At 38.9% G+C, this 21,596-nt stretch overlaps 1 protein-coding gene across 1 annotated transcript in view; it reads left to right on the top strand.

Moving 5' to 3' along the window:
- The window catches only part of PLD5 (phospholipase D family member 5), a 191,098-nt gene that overhangs the window by 65,193 nt on the left and 104,309 nt on the right, over positions 1–21,596 (top strand). Inside the window, 1 exon segment of the mRNA XM_055714919.1 lies at positions 15,057–15,193. Coding sequence (XP_055570894.1) covers positions 15,057–15,193 — 137 coding nt within the window.

Here is a 21,596-nt window from a genome sequence, read left to right as displayed (position 1 = left end):
AACACTGTAGTGGTTTTTATTTGTGTGAAATACATTTCAGCCTTAAGCAGTGCATACAAAAATTATTTAGACTAAGCTTGTTTTCGTAAGTGCAGTGTGCATGTGTGTTACAGCCATTGCTTTCAGGAGAAAAGTTAAAATGCAAGTCAACATAATCCGACAGTGTAAGATCTAGATAGCTCAAATTCCAAATTGCTAGCAATTATTTAGCATTTTGCTGTTTTCTCAGAAATAAACAAACTTCCATATTTTGAGACCCCTGGCATCTTATTGTATGAAAATTTTGGACAATGTGGCAGATGAAATGTGAATGTCTGTGTGAATTTTATAGAACTTAACAAAATGGCTACTTTTTGGAGACAGCTTTTAATAAATTATTTTTTATTAATACTAATTACTAAAATTGTATTTTAATATAATTTTATTATATTAATAAATACAGATTGGGCATGAGACTTTCATCTTGAGACTGCGATTTCGCAGTTCAATCTCTTTACCATTTTGCTGTGTTAGGGCCTTGATTTTTAACTGAAAGCTTAAGCTGCTCTTTATTTTGCAATTTAGAAAGGGCTTGTAAGGTATTGTGAGCACAAACCTGTGCCCAAAACAATTTTCCTCAGTTGATAGTCTGCCAAAATAGGCTTTTATTTCAAGTAACTTAATTTCTTTTCCTCCGAAGAGAGTGTTCGCAATGAAGTTTGTCAGAAATGAGAAGGGAGAGGGGGAGAAAAAAAGATGCTCCAGGAAAGTATTGGGCTTCACCGTAGGATGAAAGGTGGCAACGCTTAGTGACACTCTTTGGCATGCAGTTACTCTTTCCTGGAACTTTCTCTGATGCATCATCACCTCCATTGGTGAGGTGCAATACACCTCCTCTCCTTTCAGGAACGTTGAAGCATCAGTGAGGGGTGTGTGCCTCCACCGTGTCAGATTGCTGTCTGGCTTCTTCTGTTCAAGGTTCGTCCTCACCTCTGTGAAGTTTTCTACTTTATCGAGAACTTGTGCTACAGAACTGAGAATAAGAAGCCAGAACTTCACAGTAGCTTCATGCCGTGTTTTATTTTACAGAATGAATACAATTCCAGGCTGGCAATGATAAAAATATCTATGGTGGTTACCTGATTTAAAACAATAAAACTAGACACAAACTCAGGTAGGCTAGAACACTTGATGGTTTTAATGACAACCGACATTAACTCTATGGATTATTTTTTTATTTTTAACCGTAACAATCATATATTTGATATCATATTTAATCTTTAAGATTGTTTTCCTATTAAGCTGAGACCTGTGTGGTCAGGGCTGTTTGTGTAAATATTTATATTCATGTGTGTGCATCTTTTTGTTATCTCGGTGGCTTCTAAATCCATTGGTTGACTTAACGGATATGTAATAGAAAGGTGAAGGTTTCAAGAGATTTTCAAGTCATGTGTCATGAAAATTGATGATGAGTTGAGGGAAAGAGCAGATTCTCTGCCGCCTAGTAAGGTCAAACTTTTACATAACTGGGGCTCTGTTTTATCAGGATTTTCAATTACTTAGATGCAAAAACCAGTCAAAGACAAAAGAGAAAATATAGGAAGTTAAGCTAACTTTTTTTAATGTATGTTCAGTCAGTTATGATATTGATAGATTATCCTTATGTGTAATGTTTTTCTTATATATTTTCTTAATTTATTTCTTATATAGACAGAGTAAGAAAATAAAAATAAATATTTTGCTTAGATAATATACTATAATATAGTAGTATTAGTAGACTAAGGAAAGAGTAGGACAAAGCATTTTCCACAAAGGTAATAAATGAGAAAAAGAAGGCAGAGAAACAAAACCTGACAAAAGGCTGTAAAATGGGACGCTAATATCCCAACATACCAGAAGGATTCTGACGTTATTAACATGGAGATAAGGCAGCACAGGAAGGGGTGATGGAGGGAGCATTCCTGCTGGTGGAAGAGGTATCCAGTAATTCCAGTGAATGGTAAAAAGTTAATCAGAGTAGAGTGGTTCTGCACTCTGCTGCTGTAGGAAGGTTGCAGCACTCCCTAGAAAATCAATTTCTTTGGTCCTACCAAAACTACATCCTGCTGATGCTGATTTTTTTTGTCCTCCCCTCAAGATACCTGTTATCTCCTTCTGGTTTCAAAACCTGTTGTCCTTTCTGTGGACTATTTTCTGCAATGTATGACGAGAGAAACACATAAGATGGCAGAATAGAGTGGAGGCTTGTTAGTGGGAGTGACACCATGATGATGACGGATTATTTTGCTGTTTGGTGGAGCAGGGAAGGAGCAAAGGCTAAATAAAGTTGGAAAGTGGAAGAAGAGGACATCCAGGAACAATTTACTTTGGCCAGTTTGCTTGATTCTCTTCTCTATCGCCTCCACGCATAATGATGTGTGTCAGCTCAACTAGGGGTAGGAAAAATACTCCTACAGCCATGAGGTGTGCTGAGGCCACTGGAACAGATCTCATACATAAAGAGATTTTGTAAAGGGAAGTAGAAGATGGGAGGTCTTAAGGGCCTGTTGCTGTTTGTTTCATGACTTTTTTTTTCTCTTGGTGCTCTTTGTTTCTTTGCCCGTTGTATATGCATGTGTACTTCTGAACTTATTCTCATTGTAAATATTCAAATCTTTTTTCTTCTGCTGTGATTCAGAGGAAGTCTTTCTGACCAAATATTTTTGAGTATTTGAATAATAAGATTTATTGTTAACAATTATTGTAAATAACTAGCCGCAGACATTCTGGTCATTGAAAACTTTGAAGAATTCATTCTTTCCTTACCTAAATCATTCCTAAATCATTGAAGCACATTGCAAAGTGCTTTAATCAAAAACCAAAATAAAACACAAACGAAACAAAAAAAAAATCACAACCCAAACCAAAATACACACACACACACACACCCCCCAACAAAAAAACAACCACCCAACCAATAACAAAACAAAAAGCAAACACCCAAAACCCTAAACAAAACAACAACGACAACAACAACAAAACCCCAAACCGGAAGAACTGGAACATTCCTCTTGGTCAGAGAAAACTGAGCAAAGCAGAGCCCCTGGGGCCCCCTCCAGGGAGAGGCAGCTGCCTTTGTAGAATGCATATGGAAGTGGATACTTCCAGTTGGCTTTCTCCTGTTGGAGCTTTGCATGCAGGGTCCTGGATGGTGCTGCACCTGGATGGTGTACATCCCCCCCTTCAGTCCTCTGTTTGCCATAAAAAGTGTCATTAAGAATCATAGAAAAGTGTCGGATGCCGAGGAGGGACATTTTTGTGTCTTGTTCCTTTTCTGCAGAAATTCAGGGGTCTTGACATAGAGAACTTCTTGAAAGCATTGGGTAGGCAAGGAATGACCTGGACCAAATATCTTTGGTTCCTATTTCCAAAAATGATAGTAGGGATCAGTTTTCTGTATATAATTTTACATTCCCAGAAGCCACAGGCAGTACAGCTGTCCCATCTTTAGTCATGTTACATATTTTCCAGCCAGTAAAGGAATTATCCATCAAGTAGAATTACTTAAGATATAAAAGTTACAAATGCTTTCATTTAATTCAAATACAGAATTCTATAGCATAAAAAACCATGGTAACTAAATTACCGCTCAAGTCTGTCATAAGAAAGAAAGCATGGATCAGATACACATAATCACTGTAATGATCTAGTTTACCTTTGTATCTCTGATTAGGTATGGATCATAAGCTTCTCTTTATTTTCCTTTATCTGTCTTTACAGTAGAATGTAATTCCTACTGTGAATGTCACATTGGTTGTGTTCTCTGTGACAATGGAATTAACTTGCTTGGCCGAATGGCAAATCCATTAGTTCAACATGTACTCCTGGTGTAGTTAGATATTCCAAATGAGCTAAAAATAGATGCTTCCCATATGAGATAATTACATTTCATGAACTTGTGTCAATAGTGTTAATAAAACTTTTTTCTTAAGCGTGTCTCATCAGGATAAGTAAAAGCAAACCCTTGAAAAAATTTTGAAAACTTCCTAATTTGCTTTTTACTCTTTATGGAAAGGAAATTGACAATTTATGGTTCATCTAATACACTAAGTTAGTACTTCCAGGTTCAGTTGCACCACCTGCCTTTCATTGTGGAATGAATGCTTTATTGGGAATGAAAGTGATATTGCTGTAATTAATGGCTTGTGCACTCTTAGCCTGTCCCAATCATGGGATTAAACGCTTAAACCTCTGTGGAAAAAACGTAAGGTAATGTATTTTGCCTTGTTAATTTGGCTAAGAAAAAAACATGGTCCAGGTAATGGTGAGCTTGTTATGCTGCAGAACTGCACTTGAGATTTCTATCTAGCAGCCTCCCTGATGGTATTTATGTGGCAGTAGCCACATAGCCACAATTTTTTACATTTCATCCTTTCTTTTTTTTTTTTTTTTTTTTTTTTTTTGGTCATCTCTTTTTGAAAGTATCTTAGAAAAACAATGAAAGCCTGTGTGCAAGAAGCTTGAGCTATCTGTACATATGATCATTTCATGTGCCAAAAATGACATATGGAAACACTGGGAAAAAAATTTATCGTGACTTTTAGATTTCATTTAGTTCATCTTAAAGCCTTATTATCAGCATTGTTAGATAAAATACTTTCTTAAAAGAAATGTGACTTTTGCAGTTGATGCTGTGCTGTCAGCAAGTTTTAGGTTACTTAACTATGTCACTAGTATTTTTTTTCCACAGTTGCTGAAGTACTAAAATAAATTATAGCTACTTTTAAACATCACAGAGGTATTCCTGTTTGTAGATTAGAGATCACAAGTATGAAATCAGTATATTTATCTGTATACAGTCTGGTCTGCCTTCAGAAATAAACATATATAACTGAATCTAACATACTACTAATTTTTCTTTGTGATTTAGAAAGAGGTTTGTGTTAGCTGTTAATGGGCATTATTATCTATATGGGGTGTTTAAATATACATATTTAAGAATATATGCACACACAAAAATAAATTGTGCATTTAGTAACTGTCTCGGAACTAAAATCTACGTTCCAAACACCCACTGATATCAGGGGACATGGCACCGATGTGGGTAAGACCTGCAAAGACGTTTAGGTGCTTTTTGGATGCCAAAGTGATATGGAATGATTGTTCACAGACATACTTGCGCTGATACTGTTAGGCTTACTGTATTTTCTCTTAAAAGGTCCTTCGCACATAAAAGTTTGTTTATTGTGTGCACACAGAATAGCTGCCCAACGTTTTGCTGATCCCCTCTGCCAGGCAGCCTCAAATCCTTGGATGCTGCAATGCTACATACCAGCTAGCCACAGCACACCCATCCTGCTCTGTCCCCCAATGCTTCTTGTCCTGGGTTCAAACTGTTAAAAGTGTTTTGTATGGCTGGATGGTACCATCTCAGCAGATTGGCCTTAGGCTGGAACATGCCTGAATAGCGTGACAGGCTTGATGCTGAAATTTAGAATCTTTACAGCTGTTATATTTTGCTCCTTTAGGAGCTTTACCTGAAGAGGTAGATCTGTCCCATAGTTGCTGTAGTCCTGCCTAGTTTGGGGCAGAATTGGGCTGCCAGAGCAACCTGTATTAGACTGACCCGGTGGAGTGGGATGGACTCACTCTGGAGTCACTGTAGCCAAATGGACACTACAGTACTCCAGCTGGTGCTCAAAGGTGACCAAATGGAAATAAAACCTGAAATATGTGAAACAAATGCTTGACTTCAAGTCCTTCAAATGTGGGCTGTCCTGCCTTTCTTGGCGAGATGTTTAAAACGAGTCTGAAATGTCTAAGGGAAAAGTTTTGAGTATGTTTCACCAGCAACTAAGAAGAAAAGTTTAATTTCCCGCTATATAATTAGAAATGTTCCATTTCACTTTAGTAGAAACATTATTAATCTTTAGATTAAAAGTTGAAAGTGTGCAATGAACACTTAATTCCAGAGAGATTTAAGAAATTCATGGGTCAGTGTCAGTAGAAAAATGGAATGATGGTGAATGCAAAGTGTGGAAACGGTAGTAGTAATGTAGAATTTTTTTTTTTTCCCCCCTGTTGATTATGAAATTGAGAATTGCTGGCTAGAGGCAGACACAATGTGGCAAGTTACTGCAGTTTCTTTTTCAGTGTCCACAGAAGTTTCTGATTTGTAGAGATTCTGGTATTTCAGTCCAGTTTTCCATTAAGAATTCAGATTATCTACATCAAATTTACATTTACAAATTTACACTTACAAATTGTGGAGAGAAGTAGAGCTACCACTTGGAGCTTTTTAACTGCTTGCCCTGCTATGCTCTAGACTCCAGAGTGACACATAAAGGGTGTAAAATTGCAAAGCGCGTTTTTTGCTAGCCATCAGGCAACCACAGCACCTGCTGATACCTGGACTTGTAGACTGTGTGCCAGTCTTTGTATCATCTGCTAGATCCCCCCAGCCAGCTGGCAGCCGATGATTATAACTGATCCTAAATGGACTGTTCTGGAATATACCAAGTAGCTTGCGTCTTGATGTGTTTATTAATTTCATTCTTTCTCAGAATGCTGTCTTACAGGATCCAGTTCTTGATGGGAAATAGTGGAATTTTAAACATTCATCTGCTCAGTGATTATTTGCTGTGTTTCATCTGATGTCTGAAGGGAGCTGAGTTCGGTTTTTAATCACATTTGTGAACTAAAGTTGTATATAGAAGGTCTCTTATCTGTACATACAAGGTCTAATATATAAATTTAAGCACTGCGTATGTACATGTGTAAGTAACACTATTTTTAGCTGCAGTGTTCTAGTTTGTAGACTCAAGTGCTAATCTGAATTTCTTACCTTTTTGCTTTTACCTTTTTGTATCTTTTCAATGTTTTATTTATTCCCAGTCCTCTCAGTTTTTCTTTCTACCTGTTGCTTCTTTTATAATTTTTTTTCCTTTGTTCTTTCTTACCTTTCTGCTTCTTTTTTTTTTTTTTCTTTTTTTCCCCCCAACTCTTCCTTTCTAATGATGGACTTCTGGTTTTGGGTTTCCCCCCACCCTGTATTGGACATAATCCTTGCCCCCAGCCCGTTCCTATTTTATTTATTTGTTTTCTTCTCTCCATACTTCCTTACAGTGTACTTTTAAGACTTTTCTTTCTTGGGTCGTTCCAAAATGTTAATCCAATACTGTTGCTATCAGTTCTGGTATTTGGGTTTGGCTTTTTGGTTTGGTTTTTCTAATAGTAATTTGTCTTTTTATTATACAGTTGAGTGCTGATCCAAAAAGAAATCGACTATACCTTTCTGTAGCCCAGCAATTCTTATTTGCAAAATTCCTGGTGCAGTAATAGGCCTAGTGCTAGTGGTGGCAAGAGTCCTTACTAAGAGGGTCCAGATTTAAAGATGTTTAAAGAGATATCAGGATATAGAAACCCTATTTACAGTCGGTTTTACTAATGGGGTATTAATAGTATTAATTGGTTGTTCAGGCCAGGTTCAGATTTTTCAATTTCAATACTCTTATTTCCCCCCACCCCCTTCCTTGCAGGAGACACTGGATTTGAGTAGATTGTTGTTTTTAGGGCAGACAACGACCTTTTTTTGGCATTGCTGAAGTATAATACTGTCTTACATTATGCTGTAGACTGAGTTGATACATCGAGTTGAGAAATCAGGGCCCAGTTTCAGGAAAATGGCACCTGAATGCTTAAATGTATTCAGGCTGGTCAGTCCTTCTCTTGTGCCAATTCTGGTCAACAAAATGCATTCGAGGTTAGCTGGTCATGCGCAGCAAACCCTTTTTTCTTATACAGCTCCTATTCTGAATGTTAATAGCTTTCTGTAATATAGCACTTTGTATGGACGAGGTTCAGATAAGCAACCCCTAAAGCCTTGGATTTCTTCCAAAGTAGTTTATTGGTTTTCTATTTATAGTAACGTGTCTGGCCATGTGTTCTCTGCCTGACCTGTTGGATCAGCCGCTTGTTCAGTGAGCAGGGAAACCAAGGCAGCTGCCTCGCTGCAGGTCCGTGTACCCCACCGCGGCAGGGGGTCCCCCTATCCCTGTCTCCCTGAGGCTGCGGGGTGCTGAGCGCCGTGTGTGCTGGAAGGCCAAACTTTGGACCATCTTTCCCTTGGTAGAGGCACTAATTTGGGTCTTTCTCAGCCAAGTCTAGCTACATACTGGATTTTGTAAAATGTCTGAGATAATTACATTTCTATGCGTCTTTCTTTCAAATATAGATTCAAAAGAAACTGGGTAGACAGAGACTGCTGGGCACAGTGTGACTTCATTTGCCTTGTTTGCTTGGAAAACACTGACACTAAAGAATGTTGTTTGGAGAATTGACTCTTGATTCTCTTCTTTCTGCGGCTAACTATAGGACTAAATATTTATTGTTGATTTGTCTCTAAACTGTCTCTATGCAGTCTTGAAAGGTGAAAAAAATATGCCAACTTGAAGTAGAGGGTAAGGATTATTTTTGCTTTGTATGCAGTACAAACATCGTACCAGGATGCAGAGATATAAGTCAACACAGCAATGTGACATAATTGATTCACGTTGAGGTTATATTAATCTATAACTTGTGGGTCCTTCTGTGGAAAAAGGAAACTGTTTAAGAGTACAGAAATATATATTCTACAGCTCAGACTCATGGCATGTCTAGTCCTGTACTCTGTCTAACGGTGGCAACAGCATGTCCCCCATCATCTCTGAGAGCACATCCCTGCCGATTTCTTTAGCATCTGCTCTGGACAGGTTTTTGAAGGCTTTGTCTAATCTGTTTTCAAACCTGCTGCTGCTGTTTGCTTTCACAGTCTCCCGTGGCAACAAATTCCAGATGCTAAGTATCCACTTCATAAGAAAGTACTTCATCTTTTGGAAACTAAACTCCTTCAAGTTTCAGTAATCATCCCCTATTCCTGCTGTTGGTGACACTTGGTCAATAATAATTCTGTCTTCACTATACCTGATACTTTTGTGATGATTTTGTACCCCTTGGTCATATTTCTTCTCCTTTCCAAACTATGAAGTCCTACCTTTTTTGCTTTATCTTCCTAAAGCATCTGCTCCAGCCTCTTACTCATTTTGATTATCCCTTTTCCTAATGGTTTCTCAGTTCCTGTACCTGTGCAACTGATTGCTCCTACCTGCTAGTAGCTCTTTTCCTTAATTTAATTTTAACCTATTTTTCTCAACGTACCCCCTAAATTGTCAAGAACATTTTGAAATTTTAATCTAGTCTTCCAGCATGCTTTCAATTTGTGCTGCTTTGGTTTTGATTGAAAACTTAATAAGCACGTTTAATTTCTAGTCCATAATTTAGACTGTTAATGAAGATGTGAGCAAAAACAGATACACAGCAGAATCCTCTGAATCTTTTCTAAAATGTCCTCCCCTTTTTTTTAGTGAGCATGATATTCTAACTAGCTTTATACTTCTCTGATAATAATCTGGACATAGTTGCTGTTGTGTGTAAGAAAGTTTTTATTAAAGATCAAAGTATATGTTCTTTTCAGCTTCTCCAGCATGATAACAAGCCTTGTGACTGGGAAAGATGGAGATCAAAATTGTTTGATGTGACTTCTTAATAAAATTTCTTATCTTCTAGGTGTTTATGTATAATAGCTTCATTACTGACTTGTTCAAGTATTTTCTAGAGATTGAGTTTAAAATAACTATTTTATTATTTCCCAGCTTCTATTGCCTGCCCACCTTTTTTTGTTGAATATGGATAATATTTTTGCTTTTTCCAGCCTTCTGATCCTTCGCTCATGCTAGTGAATTTTCAGAGGCAAGTGCTAAAAGTTCTCCGTTAGCCTCAGCCAGTATCTCATCCAAAGATGAAACTCACTAGGCCCAGAAAATTTGAAAATGTTTAACTTATCTTAGCACTCTTGGATCAGTTCCTTCCTGGTTTTGTTTAATAGGAACTTAAGTTTTGATTGATATTAATCCTACTAGTTGGGAGATTTAAGGCTGCAATGAGGATTATTGCCGTATATGGATTCCAGATTAATGAAAAACACTTTATAGTAATGTTTTTCTCTAATAAACACACACAATTATTTTAAGAGCTGATGTTAAGCCAGGAATGATTTAGCTAGTTCTTGAAGTCCATTTCCTTGCTATCTTTTGTGAATGTGCTGTAGCATGCCATAAACCCCCACTTGTAAGCAGAATTTTAAGGGCTGTTGAACAGGTCACTAGTGTTGAAGACGAGCGCTTTTGTTCTCGCACTGGTGTTCAGACATGTTGCAGGATGATATGACAGCAGGTGTGAAAACCTGCCTCTCTGAGCCTCTGTGCTTCTGACAAGCAGATATGAACTCTGTATTAGTATGCAGTATAAATTTTACCTCCTTTATTCTTTAAATAGGTATAAAAATGAAGCACTAGTTCAAAGCCATGACATGTTTTGTTGTGACGTGCTCAGTTTTCCCAGTAGATGCAGCATTACAATTCTGTGGCTCCTGCTTGGGGAGAGAAGGACATTTTTGTACTGTATTGAGGGAAAAGTAAACTCCTGATTAAATGTAGTGTGTTACAGAGATAGCTATTGTGTGTGAGGAAAATGCAAGCTTTATGGGCCATTGAAGTGCTCTCAACAGCTTTTGAGCAACAGGAGTGCAGTAGAGATGGAGGCCTTTTTCTTTCTTGCTCTCATTTTCAATTCTGCTTGGGTGTCACAGGTTCTGGTGCAACCTTATTTGACGTAGACTATCCTTTTTCTTAATAATACCCAAACAGAGAGGGCCCTTCTCAAATTCAAATCTAGTCTGACTAGTAGTGTACTGCATACCCATTGTGCAGCTTTTGCTCTTTTTCTCACTCTACCTAGAAGTGTAACAGCATGGCAAACACCATGCTTTGTTTTAGTAACTGCAATGTTTTGGTGCATTTATTTTAATGTAGGTGTCATTTAAGCTAGATGAGGCAGGTGAAAGAAATGCATTTTGCTCATAAAATGGAAAATATCAGCATTTTTTTATAGTCCTCGTTCCTGCAAGAGTTTCTTTCCCAATCTTCCGTAAGCTCTGAAGAAATCTTTCATGCAACGGGATGTCTGGGCTTACAGTAGAGATCTCTCCACACTGTTAAGAGTGAAATCTCAGCTATGGTTGTCCTCTCACAGGTCCAGTCAAGCTAGTAGATGCTCTGGAACCAGGCCTCTCAGCATCTCTAGAAGTTTTCAAATATGTAAGAGACTGCAGCAGGAAAGAATGAAATGCTCTGTTCTCCATTTTCAGCATGTATGGAAGGGAAAAAAAATACATTGCGGCATAAGAAATTTAAGTTAGGTACCAGTAAGGTACTGACACATGGGATGGGTTGCCTGAAGAAACTCTAGGACCTCTCTCAACTGGAAATTTTTAGGGACAGGTTAGACAAATATCTGTTAGAAGTAGTATTTGTATAAATTAACCATGTTATATGGTCAGATGGACTACATAAGCTTTAGAGACCCCTCCCGACCCTGTGTTCCATAATTAAGTCTTGAAGACTGAAAGCTTAAACACAGAGTTATTAGGCTTTTACTGAAGGAAGCAGGAGGATTGGTCTGAGCTCTGAGGGATCCCATTTGCCAAGGAGATACACAACAACATAGCGTCAGGCAAACTGCCAGCCCAACCCACCGATGCAAGAGTCTGAAGAGCAAATCTAACAGATTGCTTCTAGTCTGTCTGTGGCATGACCTCTTCTATTCTGAATTCCTTCAAGAAGCCTGCTATTACAGAGGCCCACACGGATGGTGTAATAGAACAGTGATATGGTCTGTTCTAATCTATTTTAATTCAAAAAAGCCTATTAAAAATTTAGCTGCAGTATGGCATTAGTGCATGAAAATTAAGAATTTTACCATTTTCAAAAGAAAGACTTGTTTGGTGCCACTAGCTATTTTTTATTCTTTGTTTTCTAATATAAACACCAATTTGAATTGAAGCAAAAGTCAAATATTAATTTCTAATGTAACAGATTTAAAAGCAATCAAAAATCCCAATTCAGCAGGAACAATTTCAAGATGAACTGTAAAACAATCCAAAATCCTCCTTACTTACTGTGTGGATTTTTTTATAATAACCTTTACCTGATCCGTCAGACCTCTGACTACAAATGCAGGGTTAGGAGAATCACAGACATAGAATTTTTGTTTTCTTTTATTTAATATTTGTGCTACCCTCAATTCAGACTAAAAACATTATTGTCACAGTTTGATAAGATGGTTCTTTTTTTGTGTGTGGATTTAAAAGGTCCTCTACACCATTTGTAAGCATATTGTTAAGCTGGTACGTAAGAAAAAGTGAAATAATTAACCCATTGTAATTGTCAGAGACAAGTGCATAATATAAAGGATCCGTGTAAATAAGAGCAGTACATTAATCTGTGCAGTTCAGTCTTTACTGTTCAGGACAGCAGTGGTCTTACTAGTGATGCTAATTTGTGTTGCTCGTAGTGAGAAGCAGTCAAACTGCAGAGCTTGACGAGCTGTACGCATGCACAACTGAAACAGCAAGGATTGAAACTGCATGCAAAGTTCAGCTACATCACAGAAGTCAAGGAACCTTGAATTTAGTCCTAAAATTTATGTGGCATGGGAATTAACACTCAGAATTGTTTTGGTCTCCTCTTTTGTTTTTTGGTCTATCTCTCTTGAACATAACCACCTAGAAATTGCTGCCATAAAATTTCCTGGTATTGAATGAGTGTAAGGCATCTGTTGCACCCAACTTTTTTGTATTCTTCTTTTCCCTGTCCTTGTGGTATCATATAATTTTTGATACACTGTAGATTTCATATGGGTTTTGGCCTTGTAAGTTTTGGGCCAGTTTCTGTGTCATAGAGGTGCTGTGGACTCCTTTAGATGAAACCTCTCTTGACGGCTACTGTGGTCCATGCTGGTCCAGTGACCCTGCAAGTCCCTGTGGTTGCTCTGCTCCTGGCGTGGCAATGCAGCAAGATGGGAGTTAGTCCCTGGAGCAATGGCATGAAGTCATGTATACCGTGTGGTAGCTAGGATGCCTGTTACAAATTTGCCCAAAATATCATCTCGGGGCTGTTCCCAGTGGGTAGAGTGGCTGCGGTTACCCAGTTTGTGAGGCAAAAATGCTGGTGGTGTGAGCCATGCTGGGCCACACCTGCTGCTCTTGGGGCCTCCAGCACGAGCCCCTGTGCCGCTGGGCTCGCTGTACCGCCGTAGCTGGGCTGCCTTGCTGCCGCGGTGATACGCTCAGTGCCTGGAAGAAGCTGCATCAAACGAGTTCTGCAAATCCAGTTACAGAACTTGAAAAAGCTGCAGGAGGCAATGGTCACCTTAGCAAGAGCGTGAGCCTGATGAAGAAATGGCGTTAGGCAGCGTCCCAGAGCTGAACACCTCTCCGTCTTGGGCACTCCTTAGTTTTTCTTGCCAGTAGTATGAGACAATGGTTTAATCTTTTTCTCTTGAGCCCTACTGTGCACCTGTCTGCAGCCTTAGGTCTGGACACCCAAATGCATTAACTTAAATATATACATGTATAAACATGAATATACTCAGCAGCAGGAAAAAAGCTCCAAATTTTATTTATTTCAGTAGTAGTCTTTGGAAAGATTTGTAAAGGTTAAAGAAGATTTTCTTATGCTGCATTCTTGTGATATTTTACATCATATAAAAGAAAACACAGATTTAAACAGATATTTGAAATATATAAAACTGTCTAATATGCATTATATTTAAAATATGCGTATAATCTAAGCAGCGCATTCAGTGTTACTGTTAGGTAAAGGGATACATTTCTCACTAAATTTCAGAAAAGTTGTGCCTGTTTGTCTGAAGAAGTTGTTGGCTGTGTTTTAGATTTTCAAAAACTGAAATTAAAATGCTTCTGTCTGATTTGTTCTGCAATATACGAGCTTGTTTCTTCTAGGTTATGTAGTAGTTTGAATGTTTTGGAAGCTTATTTAAAACAAACAAAAAAAAAGTCAGGCCTTTTCTTTATGCATATGGGAAGATGTTCTTATTACTTTGGAACTTACTATCTCTTAAACAAAATGTCAGGAACAATAGAGATACTATGAAGTCGGTTTTCAGCTGCAAGCATGACGTTGCTTCCTTTCCTGTATACTTTTCCTGCATTCCCATATACTTTCCCACTTTCCCATTCCTTTATGAAGCTTTTTTTCTTTATGTGACATTTTAATTACAGGGCAATAATGAAAATTAAGACAATAACTATGGCAACAGAAGTTAGACTTTTATATTTTTATATGTATGTGTCGTTTTGTACATATTTTCTTCAGTAAAAAAATACAGATTATATTAGTTTGAACATTGGATTTCAGAATAAAATGCACTTTACTTTCCTGCAGCTATGTAAATTGCACATCAGGAGATTATCTTTAGGAGGTTTCACATTTATCTAGGGATGTACACAGTTATATCTGATCTAGTACTGCAGGATTTCATATTGTAGAATAAAGTAGTGCTACGCCATGTCTTAATAGTTAATCTGGATGCAGAGGGCATTGCCTATCACACTGAGCAAGTCTCCCATTGTTTCCTTAATCCCGTCTATCATTTGTAAATTTGTTTTCCTTACATTATAAGTACTGTGGGGCAAGGACTCACCAAAGTGTCTCAGTTGCTGTGACATCACAGTAACAATGTCAGTTACTTTGTGTAGCAATAAAAAAAGACTTTGCTCTTCAGTCTCCTCGCAATGGCATGTTTTATTTCAGCCAAACACAACAAAACTCTCAAGACTTTTGAGTGCCATCCTAAGTGTGTACTTTACCTGTGAGGCACAGTCAGAAAATATGTAGTTAATGTGAGAATCATTCTTTTAATGCATAATTCTTTCCTTGTGGTACAGAGAACAGTTTAAATCCTGAATATTGTTTGTGACATGAATTATTTAACAATGCCTGAGAGATTTAAGATACATCTCAAGGCGATACCTGAAGGACAATTTTGAGAGTGTTTTCATCCTGAGGTGTGTTTCATGTTGACAGCTATGGCAGTAAGATCTTCAAAGAATTTTAGATCTTGTGTAAAAGTTTTAGAGTCTCAGGTCATTGACTGGAATGTGCTCATGCCATTAAAACTTTTTCAATCTTAATCTCTTTCAGTCCCAGCAAAGATGCATTGTGATCTTTGCACTGGTATGCTGCTTTGCAATTCTGGTTGCACTGATATTTTCGGCAGTGGATATTATGGGAGAAGATGAGGATGGACTCTCAGAAAAGAACTGTCAAAATAACTGTCGGTAAGAGGTAACAAACAAAACTTCTCTTTTGGGGTGGACAAGAACATATATATGTTATATAATAGCATGTAGTAATTACCGTAATCCTGTGGTGTAATTGGAAAGAATAGGCACCATGGGAAGAAATGGCTTCTTGGTTTGGATTTCTGGTTTTGGAGGTTGGTTTGACAAAGTAAAGCACACTTTTTGAAGTTATTTTTGGTGATATGTTTTGAGCAAGACCCTTGTGTTCGTCCAGTTATTTTCTAAGCCTGGGTCAAAGCCCATTAAATTTCAGTAACTGGGTGCTGACGTGGCTCACATAGTTCCCAATTCTGTCATGTCTGTCTTTCATCAAGAGCTTTTTTTGCTTTCTCCAGGGTTACTTTTAACTTAAGACTGCTGTCCCTTTTATACAGGGGGACCTTTTACATATTCCTGTCTGTTGTGCTCCCCTAATAAACACAGTGGCTTGCTAGGAACCATCAGGAAAATCAGTGATACGGTCAGAAAGACTGGAGTGTTGACTATGTTGGATTAAGACTTGCCTCAGACACCTGCCACGGTTGTGTGTATCTTTTAACTTTAGACTTAGTAGGTGATTAGATTTTTGGGGGCCTTTCCAGACAGTGAATTTCATTTTGCCACTCCTCACTGTCAGGTTCCTCCATGAATCTACTCATCGGTGATGACTAACGCTTTGCCTGCTCGGTGTAGTCCAACGTCCTCTTCTGTCCACCAGTAAAGCTGATTTAGGAAACATTTGTAGACTTCATTCACAACTGTATTCTGCTTTTTTCCAAGGCTTTAACTTGTATGTAGAGCACGCGCTCGGATTCATTTTGTGGAAAAAGCCATCCTTAACAAACTTCTCAGAAATCCATTCTAATCTGACCAGGGAATTGCTGTAGTAGGAAGGGGCCCATGGGCACCCTCCGGTCTGTGACACTGCTCAGAGCAGGGTCACCTACGGCAGGCTGCTCAGGGACGTGCACAGTCAAGCTCCCTGTAGCTCCAGGGATGGACTCCACAGCCTTCCTGGGCAGCCTGGTCCCCTGTTAGTACAGGAGCTACCGAGCTACCAATGGCTGGGTATGTAGTGTGTTGGGCATAACTGGTATTGATTTTTTTAGAAGAAGCTAATGAAAAATTAATGTTTCTTTGAGCCTTTTCTCCTTAGTTCTGCTATTCTTTGTTGATTTGGGGTGAAAACTCTTTGGGGAGCTGCAGTTTTATGCTGTACCTGTCACAGTGAAGTCAGCAGCAATTCACAATCCAGCAAACTGGATTATATTTTTGTAATTGGACTGGATTTGTATAATGTTTTTTATGTGTTGCTTAGAAAAGGAAAAGAAGATTCTTATAATTTGTAGCTTTTTTTGAATAGGACATACCTGCAGCATCAGGTAGCTTTGTACTGAAAGCAGGCAGCCGTCCTTCTGACACTTTTTTCCAGCATTGTTCTTGTAATTTTTTTTTTTGGTTTTGTCATTGTTTTTGTAAAATGGTTTGTCCCTAATCTGTTCACTTTTCTTGCATGCTTACAGTTCTGGGCAGCCTTCTAATTGTCTGAATTTTCTAGAGTTCAGCTAGCTTTCCTTTCCCTATTAGGGTCTTAGGTATTCTTCACTGTGAGTTGTTGCCTTCCAAAATTTTTAAAGATACTTCATGTGTCACCTCTACACCCACTATCTCCATGTGTGAATCTTTGACAGAACTAGGTCAGATGAGGGGAAAGTTTTTCTGCTCATTGGCTTCAATGTGCTGCACATGACTTCAACACACACAACTACTGCATCATGTTTTACTCTTAGTTGTATCAACCAATGGTTTCCATTTTGTTCTGGGTAGCTGCATAGACTTAGCCAAGGAAGAACTTAATCTTCTTCACTTTCTATTCTTTAAATAAAAAAATTCAGAGTGAGAGTGATGTACAGTGCTATGGAAAACCAGGATATTACTTTTTTTCCATGTGTAAGGGATTAATTGCTTTTGTCTCTTTGTAGGGGTTATACCAATCTGCCTTTCCAAACTCACCTTTGCTCATTTTTTTGTTGGTTGGTGTATGTCACTCTTGTCTCTCCTGGACTGTGTTAGAAGAGCCTGGGAGTAAATCCAGCACGTTGACTTTAAACATAAGAGTCAATGCAACTGCTCTGCATTTACAGTGATAAAAGTGATCTCGGACCCCAGCTCTATTTTAAGGTGCCTTTCACAGAGCGATTCAAGTGCGTGATCTAGCTGCTAATGCCTGAACCAGAAGGCACATCGATGCTGTGTGTATAAACTGCCTAAACCATTTCTAATAAACAGGATGCAAGTGCTGGCAGCCGCTACCTGCTAACATTGAATCCTTCTCTACACGATGAAACTGGGCTCCTTTATGTGTTAAATTTATTGCAGACTTAACTGAAGTGCTATAAGATCAATTGCTGCCTGTGGCATATATTTATACTTGGGGTAAGCACTTTTAATAAGTAAGACAAGAATTATTGAATTCTTGTATTTCTGCTGTGTGAGTACTTTCACTGAAATTTAGGAACAGCCGCTTACGTTTGCAGGATGTGCCAAGGCAGAATGGTAATAGATGGTTGTTTATTTTTAGATTAAATGATTGTCAAATGCAAGTTTACATATATGATCCTAGAATTCTTTTCTGTTTTTAATTGATTGCATTTATGAGGAAGCTGGATGGGAAAGGATGCTGTTGATTTGAATGGAACTTGACTGATAGTTTGTTGAAGGCTTTAATCTTTTGAAAATCAATTTTGTTTCTGTCTTTTTATTTTAAAGGAAAATATGTCCGAAATAGAGTTGTAGTCTAGAGTAGTTCTTTGGCTATGAATTTTTGGAGCTTGTGCCAAAAAATAGCATGTGCAAATTTTTAAAGAAAGAGAGAGAAAGAGAAAGAAAAAGGCAGACAGTTTTAGAAGTCTAGAGCTTTTTGTAGCCTGAGAAGAGGAATCATTGAGTTCTGTTGTAAGCAGTATTTTCCAGTAAAGCCTACATTTTTTTTGGTTGTTGTGCTTGTATTGTTGTTCACGAATAAACCTGCAGCCTTTCTGTTCTGCTTATCGTAGTTCACCATGAGGTTCCTCTTCTGTTAATCATTCCTTAAACTCTTAGTACATAAGGAGTACTTACTCCGTATGTTGCCAAAAAGACCTTTCTCTTTACTGATGCATTTATTTCTTTTGGGGGCTTTGTAACAAAACCAAGTCAGGGAATTGGACAAGGAGACTTTTTTGCATGTCTTCACTGATTGCTGAAGGAGTTGTTGCCACCCATCTATAAGGGTGGGTAGGAAGTAGCACTTTTTGAAGAAATGAAAATATGTTTGAAATTATGAATTATGGTTTGTAATCTTTGAGATTCTTGCCAAAAAGCTCATCTTATGGTTTAGAACTGAAATGGATCTTGCCTTACAGGTCATTTGTGACTGCCACTACATGAGGTCAGATTGATGTAGGCTGCAAACCATTCCCATTTTCTTTGTTACACAGACAGAGGAACTTGATATTCAATAATACTGAGTATTATCAAGAAGAAATTGAATATGTGAGATTTAACTGGGAAGTTGCTGAAATTAATTTCATTGTCTTTTGACACGTAGATACAGGAACTTATTTTTTGTAGCCTGCTTTGCATGTTGTAATCCAAAAATACAAATAGGTAATTTAAAGGAATTTCCAACCCTGTCCTAATAAATGAGGGCAAATATTAGGGCAAATAAATGTTCTTATCAGAGTAATTACCAAGCACCACTGTAAAAATTACTGTGTCTTCTGCTGATACATACATTGCAATTCAAAAAAAGAGCTGGGGGAAGATGGGGGAAAGCCTGTAAGATTTTGAGGCAGACCAATTCTGGCTTCAGAATTGAAATTAGAATCTGAACTCTATTCACTGGAAAAATGTGTTGCTTTAGATGAAATAATGCTGTTTGTACTAATTTACACTGTCCCATATAACTTTCATACGGTGAATTATATGTGAAGAGACTGGGTGACTGAAAGTAGATGACTTCTTTTATTATTTTACAACTGTACCGGGTCTGCTAAGAGGCAGATTTTCCTTCAAAGGGTGCTGTACGCTCTTGGCTTCATTCCACAAAATTTGATTTCGGAATGCTGGGCTTAAAAAATACAAATGCTTTTAGACCTTTACTATTAAAAGAAATGTCAACTGATTGAAGCTGAAGGAATAAAAAAAGTAGTAATGGCTGAAAAGTTGAGGTTTTGCAGTTTGGGCTTGGTATGGGATACAAATAATTTTCTTGAGACATCCACATTAATGTTGTTAGGCAGCCCTGATGGATGAAACTGGTTAAGAGGATGTGCTTAGCAGGCTGGGGGTTTGCCTGTCTTGCTATGGGTCCATCAGACATTGCATCTGTAAAATTAGATTACTGTAGTTTGAAAATGGCATTTTTTAATGGCTGATGTATTGTGGATAAATCTCGGCTAGCCTCTTACGTAACATCAGTCAAAATTTACTTGACTTTGTTGAAACTGGCTGGTAAACTCTAAAAATGGCGATCTGGGAACGAGAAGAAATTACAGCTGTTAAGAGATGGTCTCTGTTATCTGGAGTGTTTGAACCAAGGTCATTTTGATTTATTACCAGTAACCTCAGCTGTTCAATATGGCTCTTCTCCTGCTTGTTGCTGTTGATTGTCTTGGTAGGGTTCCTACTTAGCTTGCACATGTCCTTAATTACCCTTGTCTCACCAGCTTTTCCAATATCCATTGAAGAAGTAGTAGCAGCTGGCATAGCTCCTGCCGCTGGCTGTGGGATTGGCCCTGTCTCCGGGAGGGACTAAGGAACAGTAAGGTGGAAAAGGAAGCAATGGTGGCTATTTTCCATGGTTCATAAGTTGAAGGTTTACTAACACTGTTGTCATAATGATTATTTTTTTATTGGCATTTTTTGCCTTTCTCTGAAGATAATCGGGGGATTTTCTTGTTCTTTGTGTGTTCAAGGCAGATTCTGTCTTTAATTTTGTTCCAGTGACATAATTTTGCTATTTTGATCATTTCTGTTCTCCTCGTAATAATACATAATGAAGGCGTGTGTTCTTTTGTGTTTGGATTTGTGTCGGAGGACTTTGCTTTTCTGTATGACATGAGTGGCAAAGCTATTTAGTTCACTTGGTGATTGTAGGACACTGACCAGTTCTGCCCTATAGCAAGCAGGTGGTGATACTTAAGTGGTGTTTCTGCTTTTGAAATTTTGGGTTGGTTTGGGTATCGTTTTGGTATCCTGCAGAGGAGCTGTCTTCTTAGCTGTTGAAATGCCTGAAATGCCAAGGTTCAGATCTCAACAGTACCCTGCAGCACTGAGTTCCGGAGATTAAATCTAGTTGTATGTAATTATTGATACTGATCACTTATTATGTGTTGCGTGCATTGCTTTCAATTTCATTAGCTTTTTCTTTATTCTCAGATTGTGTGAGAGGGCATGCAATAGGAGCCCACAGTTGCTTTTTTCTGTTGCTTTAGAAATCTTTCCTACATCTCTTTTCTGCTATTTCACCAAGTAGGGTTTTGCAGCACTATTAAGTAAGCAGACTGCAGCACATGCTTTCATTGCTTTACCTTGGAAGTGCTTTGCCCCTGGCTGATTGTGGGGGAGATTTTCTCTGTGCTGCGTGGGTTCTGAACATAGCAAGGTTTATATTGACTGATTTCTATTTAATAAACAAACTATGACAGGCATAATAATTAAATGTCTAAACAGAACAAGATGCTCAGATTTTGAAAATAAGCCTGTTAAAGAGCAACTGAAGATCTGTATTTACAAAACACTTACGCCACTTGGCATAAAAATGCCTTCTGTTAACATGATGGACGAGGGGATCGAGTGCACCCTCAGTGAGTTTGCAGACAACACCAAGCTGGAGTGGAACACTGATCTGCTGGAGGGCAGGAGGCTCTGCAGAGGGAGCTGGACAGGCTGTACCGAAGGGCCGAGGCCAGTTGTATGAGGGTCAACCAGGCTCAGTGCTGGATCCTGCACGTGGGTCACAGCAACCCCACACAGCGCTACAGGCTAGGGCAGGGGGCTGGGAACTGCCTGGTGGGAAAGGGCCTGGGGGTGCTGGTCAGGAGCCGGCTGAACAGGAGCCAGCAGTGTGCCCAGGTGGCCAAGGCGGCCAGCAGCATCCTGGCTTGTAGCAGACACGGCGTGGCCAGCAGGACCAGGGCAGTGCCCGTCCCCCTGCGCTGGGCACCGGTGAGGCCGCCCCTGGACCCCTGTGTTCAGCTTTGGGCCCCTCACTGCAGGGGGACGTGGAGGGGCTGGAGCGTGTCCAGAGCCGGGCAGGGGGCTGGGGCAGGGGCTGGGGCACCAGCCTTGTGAGGGGCGGCTGAGGGACCTGGGGGGGTTGGCCTGGAGAGGAGGGGGCTCAGGGGGGGCCTGATCG

Source organism: Falco cherrug, chromosome 6 (assembly GCF_023634085.1).
Source record: "Falco cherrug isolate bFalChe1 chromosome 6, bFalChe1.pri, whole genome shotgun sequence".
Classification (NCBI taxonomy): Eukaryota; Metazoa; Chordata; class Aves; order Falconiformes; family Falconidae; genus Falco; species Falco cherrug.
Note: the sequence above shows the minus strand (reverse complement) of the source record. Positions and strands in the feature narration are given on the sequence as shown.